General features: G+C 37.4%; 1 protein-coding gene across 18 annotated transcripts in view; it reads right to left on the minus strand.

Moving 5' to 3' along the window:
* Positions 1 to 6,472, minus strand: part of LOC111871350 (CUGBP Elav-like family member 2) — a 1,228,155-nt gene that overhangs the window by 41,686 nt on the left and 1,179,997 nt on the right. For 14 of the 18 annotated variants that reach the window (XM_023864398.2, XM_023864392.2, XM_023864391.2 and 11 more), the window contains 2 exons: positions 6,056 to 6,142; positions 105 to 134 (listed from right to left, as the gene is read on the minus strand). In XM_023864398.2, the coding sequence (XP_023720166.1) occupies positions 105 to 134; positions 6,056 to 6,142 (117 nt within the window). The remainder of the gene's footprint in view (positions 1 to 104; positions 135 to 6,055; positions 6,143 to 6,472) is intronic. The other 4 variants (XM_023864400.2, XM_023864397.2, XM_023864399.2 and 1 more) reach the window with 1 other exon arrangement.

Raw genomic sequence — 6,472 nt, forward strand, 5'->3', positions numbered from 1 at the left:
GAAATCCCAAACAAGAGTTATGCTGAACAAAAGATAAAACATAGTTAAAAGATAGTAAAATTTAGTGCAGAACAATTGTTTTGAAAAAGGAAAACTAGACCAACCTGGACTACTTAACCCAGATGCACTGGATCCTACAACAGGGAAAAAAAATCAGTCAGTCAACAATTTAGAATTTTAAATGAGAACAACTTCCCCCCATGAATAAGGGTTTTCAGTTGAATTAGATAGTCAGTAAGTATTACAAACTGAAAAAGTATGGTGCATCCCTGAAATGAACAATACAATCACGAAATCTACCATATGGCAATGTCTCTCAATCCTAGGCATTCACTGTGAAGAACAAGTTCAATCTAATCAGTACAATAACGTGAACAGAACTAAATTTTATTTTAAGTTAAAACTAAAAATAAATCTTATCAAATGACGTTACTACGGAGATGATAGACATGGCTGAAAATCAAATGCACACTGAAACACAAAGATAGAAAACTATTTTTCCGCATATTTACATATCACCCTAATTCTCAATCCCTATAATCGTCTTTCTTCACACAAAACAGCACCAGAATGGCTAGACTTTCAATGCAAGTACAGCCAAATGTACAATTCAGCATGGTATTAAAAAAAACTGAGTGTCATTTACAGACTATAGCTGCCTGCTGTCTAGGTGTACAGAATACCATGTAAATCAAGGAGACATAAACTAGACAGCATAGCAAAAGCAGGGTTTGATGAATTCGACACAACACCTGTCATGGGTACTACATATTATAGTTGTGAAATCCTCAAAACCAACAAGTTTTAAAATAATCCTGTACAAGATAAATATCCATGTATTGCTTATTCTAGATCCTGCTCTCTCATGTAGTTAAATATGCCCAGAACTGGATCTTAAAACAAATTAAAGCAAAAGAAACTCACATAAGATGATACTTGTTCCATACAAATGTGTCAAAGGACTCATGCTAAGCAAGCAAAAGTTAAATTAGGCCTTCAAACTGTACTAAAATGGATGAGACACATGACAGTACTAGTTATATGTGAGTGATAAACAAGTTCAGGCTTTCATGGCAGTTAAATGCTCATGTGGATTGATGGCACTGTAAAAAAGTGGAGTGAACTGCTGATATATTGGACATGCTTGGCATTTTCATCTTCTGGGCCATATAAATGTTGGCAAGACAGCCCACTTCTACAGAGAGCCCACAGCTTGGAAAGGAAACACTATCAAACAGAAGTTCATTTATATCCTTCAGTAAAGTGATCCTTAAAATTAAATAAGGTAAAGCTGAAGGAATCAGCTTCGGAAGTGGCAATGGCTGGAAGATGGGATTACATTTAGTCCAAAGATTAAATGTGACGGTGACCATGTTCACAACATAATACAGAATGCAAATAGTGGAGGAATTTCCCAAGTTTACACGGGAACAATGAGATGCACAGCGTTTGTAGCTATGCTTATTGTGTCTTCCAACCTGCATATGAAGCATGTGAAATTAGGCCCTGAAAGTTTCACAGAAATACAGATGACATCACCAAACCTGCAACTGTTCTGACAGTAATAAAGATCTGGTCTTAAGCCCCAGATGGGTGCTCTATTCTAAGACAGACTGGCTGGCTGACTGACCACTGGTCATAACATAACTTTGACTTTAACATAGTTAGTTCAAGGGCAGTTACGAGTCAGTCACAGCTGGAGCAGTGAGTCCAGAAGATTTTTTCCAATGTTTCAGAGTGACTGAAGACAAAACAGCAAGAATACTTCATACTGATCTGAAGTGCTACTTTGTGTGTTGAGATCCATTGCTAGGTGCCATGAGATGACTAGTGAAGAGAGACAATCCTACTGCGTGTGCAACGGTGAACTGGAAATTGCATAAATGAGTGATAGTGCTGTATTTAACCATAATTAAGAGAACTTGTAACCAAGGTGCTAATAAATTCAATAATCTGATCTAGAGTCCGTTATTTTCATCATGGGTACCCCCTACACATGACAATATAAAATGTTTCTAAGTTTTAGCAAATTATAAAAGAGAAATTATGTAACAGAAATCCCACTATAATGAATCACCTGTACTGGGGCTGAATATTACCCAGTGAACATCAGAATTTAAATTAAATTAAAACAATTCATAAATGTAAATATTTTAAAATTCTGTAAAAACTGTGTGAAGTAAAATGGCTTAAATACAGTTTCTGTAACAATGCTTCTAGTTGTAACATTCAGTGAGATCAACCAATAGCAATTCAGTTTACATGTTTTAAAAAGTTCTTGGTAACTTCAGCCTCTTCACATGAGACCATTAAACATGACTTCTTGAACTACAATAACGATTAGAGTGAAAACTGTAAATTTAGTAACCCTTGAGATCCATCGTTTTCACAGCAGTGATGATTCATCTTGTAATCTTGTGGGTTATAAACTGCATAGTCTACAGCAGCTGTGTCAAACATGCAGCCCCCACAGCCACAAAGTGCAGCCCCTCAACTTTTAGAGCTAATTGATATTAAAATCAATATTAAAATTGTAGTAGAAATATTTTTTGTAAAGACAAGAAGTCTCACGCAGACATAAATTAGCAGGCTGCAAGAAAAGTGATTCTGAGAATTGCAGAAGGGTTTGACAAACTAACGGTTTGTAAAGTTCGTGAAGGACAACCTATTGTATTTCAGAATGTTAATGCACTAAAATCCGCACAGCCTCACCACCCCAAGTATTTCCTAGAATCCCTTTTGGAGGCGTAGTAAGAATGCAAGGAGGGTGGCAACTGGCAGACAAGTGCAAGGGATTTCTACCTTCAAAACTAGCTTGCAACCCCCAGCCATTGTCTAATGGGCTGCTAGCAAACTTTCACTTTTATGACCACTGAGACAAGATACACCTTCCTACTAGTCCGGTAGTCTCTTCTATATTGTCATTCAGTTTATTTTCACACAGTGACAGGTGCTGATGTTGTATTGTGATGAACATATAGAGGTTATAATTAAACATTAAATTATCAACTATGAGTTTTCTTGTATATGTACAGTAACTTTTAAAGGGCAATGTAGTTTTAAAAAATTGAAGTAGCAAAAAAAAAAAAAAAACTATTGAAAGTGAGCGCCATGTATTTGAAGAAAAATGGAAAATCACTTATTTCTGTTGTGAAATAGAAGGTAAACTTACATGTTTGATTTGTGGGCAAAATATAAGTGTTCCACTTTAGGTAATTATACTGAAATTATTCCTAAATAACAAATAAAATTAAATTTCCTTGTATCAAAATCTAATGTATATTTCTATTTTGAAGTGCGGCCCTGGACTATTATTTGTAGGGCTGAGGTGTCCCTCTGTACAAGTTGAGTTTGACATGCCTGGTCTACAGACTACCAGACTCCACAGTGTTATAACCCAGAAAACCATAATATTTGTCATACCTGCAGGTTGGCCACTTTCTTATGAAGCATTAAAATCCCATTCATTTACAATGATCAATTATGATCATCTTGGCCAACAACCCGTACTGTCACTTCCATTTTGCAACTCATTCTAGTGTTCTGCATGTATTCTAACATTTCCATCTAGGTTACTTGGCAAGCACATAAACTCCAAGCAACTGAAAATTTACTGTTTTTAAAATATTATTCAAAAACAAATGTGTGGTGTGCATATATTGACCCATACATGCAGTAGATCTCCCAGCCACCATTAGAAGGGCTACCCATAATCCTCCCTAACACAGGTGTTACTACAATAGAGGCTGTTCAATCTATGTTCACATTTCAACATAAATGACTGAAATCCTCCATTCATCAACCGACTATTTCACTTACAAAGATTCATACACAAGAACTGAAGTGAAAACATGTTGTTTTGACCTTGTATTTGGCACTGAAAGAGTACCTTCTTAACAAAATGGCTGATTCACATAACTGGCACATCCTATTCCTCATACATGCTAGATAATGATTTTAATGTAAGTGGTGTACTGGGGGTTTTGCTCTTCCTAATAAGGAATATTTGCATATTCTGGGCACTCTTATCATCTAGAAGTATGTTTGCTAGAACTTTCGTGCTAGGTTTTAGACATGTTTAAACATGCAATGGACTGAAAGATGTGTGAATTTCAACTTTTGACAAGTTTGCTGGCATATTCCAACAGGTTCTGATGATGGTGTATAACACTCAGGATTACCGGTGCCTGGACTTTGTCCATTGCCTGGTATTGTCAAAAACACAAAAGAACACAACATTTCAGATACTGGATCTGTTTACATGCTCATGTGAGGGACGGGAGACACCGACACTGTTGGGTCAGTTAGAAAACGCTAACAGTTGCCCAGTGATTGAAGTTAGCGCTTTCTAATGTACCCAACAGAGCAGGTGTCTCTCACCTCTCACTTGATGATGGAAACAGATCCAGTTTCTAGTTGCCCAGTGATTGAAGTTAGCACTTTCTAATGTACCCAACAGAGCAGGTGTCTCTCACCTCTCACTTGATGATGGAAACAGATCCAGTTTCTAGTTGCCCAGTGATTGAAGTTAGCACTTTCTAATGTACCCAACAGAGCAGGTGTCTCTCACCTCTCACTTGATGATGGAAACAGATCCAGTTTCTAAAACATTATGTTCTTTTGTGTTTTTCAGAACACCAGATGATGGTCAAAGTCCATAAACCCAGTAATACTGAGCAAAGCTTGTTGGTATATAGCAATCATGTATCAGTATGCATAACACCCCCCCCCCCCCAAAAAAAACCCTGGATTTTCAAAAAACATTTCAGCCACATCCCCTTTCTACACATCTGTGATCCCATATCAACAGGGAACAGAAATTTTGTTTTCTAAAAAGTGCTCAACTTGGCAAGTGGCCAACTGACCACCATTCTCCACTTCAAATGCACTGTGCAATATAAAAGAAAGCATAAAAATTTTAAGTAGTTTGTTAATGAAACCTTATAATGTGATTGCTAGAAACAACATTATATGAACAAAATATTCACCATAATAAGCAAGTAAGATGAGATTTTAATATTTGTTCTGCATGCTAACTGGGGCACATGGCAGTGCAGTTGGTTGAGGCACTATGCCACAAGCCAGAAGGTCGCAGGTTTGAATTCCTATGAGTTCACTGAACTTTTGAATTGGGCCAATCACTCCAGCCACACTATGGCCCTGAGGTCAACTGAGCCTCTTACAGAAATGAGTACCAGGAATCTTTCTGGACAGTAAAGGGCAGCCAACATGTAAGGCTGACTTGCATCTGTTAGCAGACTTCACAGAAAATGTGGGAGCCTTGATGTCCCAAAACCTTATGGGCCTCCACAGCCTGTTACAGGGATAGATTTGCCTTTTTTGTATGTTAACTCCCATATCAACATTAGTCAAATTTAAACTGAACAAGGATAGCCAACATGGAATAATTTTACTGTAGTACATATCAGTACAGTTTTGCGCCATCATCTCTGTGATAAGTTGTTATTCCAAAGCCGAACACGAACCTGAAGCAACGCAATAACTTATGAACCAAACAAAATGCAGTCATCCACCTCAGAAACAAAACTGTATTGTAAATGCAGCAACACTTAAGTGTACAGTATATATGAGATCCTTTGTGTATTTAAAAATGCTTCTGAAACTGCCTACGTTCTATGGCATTTGTTAATGGGATGATTATGAATGATGAATTGGAAATGATGGGAAAGGGAGTTGTCTTAGTCCATTTTAAAGTAATTCCTCAACATTTGCCTGAAGAGCCTTAAGAAATCTATGATGTCAGGATGGCAAACCTCAGTCAACATTTGAAACCAGGACCCTCGCACTTATTAGGCACTTCCTTTTCTTATAATCAATTTTATGGACATTTATTGTACCCAACTTCTCATTTAATTAAACAAATTATAGATTAAATAAAGAATATAAAAGCCATGCATAAATAGTAAACTCTGTAACAAAACAACTTCCCGATACATTGCAATTACTGAAAGGTTTCTTGTAAGGGCTAAAGGGGTTGTGATGTGTGTCTACATGGATATTCAATGCTTGACAGAGAAGTTATTAACACACTTACCAGTAGGTGATACTTGAAGATTGGCTCCATTACCCCCTGTCATGGCTGCTAGCGTGACTAGGTTTTGCATGCTCATGGGGTTAATAGCTGCAACAATAAAAAATAAAAACATTTTAACAGTCTGAAAAAGTAACATTTCAAAATGATACAAGGTGTGGCAATAAAGAAACCGGATTCATGCTCTAACCCTTTATTAAAAAAAATCAGACAGTCGAAATGTTATCCCCTTCAATGTAGTCCCCTCCCCGATCCCTACACCGCTCCATGCGAATTTTCCACTGTTGGAAGCAGTGCTGCAGGTCATCTTGTGTTATGCTCTTCAAGAGTTGCGTCGCTTTTGCTTTCACTGCATCCACGGACTCGAACCTGGTCCCTTTCAGCGCAGACTTGATTTTTGGGAAGAGAAAAAAGTCGCAC

This window comes from Cryptotermes secundus, unplaced genomic scaffold (genome assembly GCF_002891405.2).
Source record: "Cryptotermes secundus unplaced genomic scaffold, Csec_1.0 scaffold1, whole genome shotgun sequence".
In the NCBI taxonomy this organism is placed as follows: Eukaryota; Metazoa; Arthropoda; class Insecta; order Blattodea; family Kalotermitidae; genus Cryptotermes; species Cryptotermes secundus.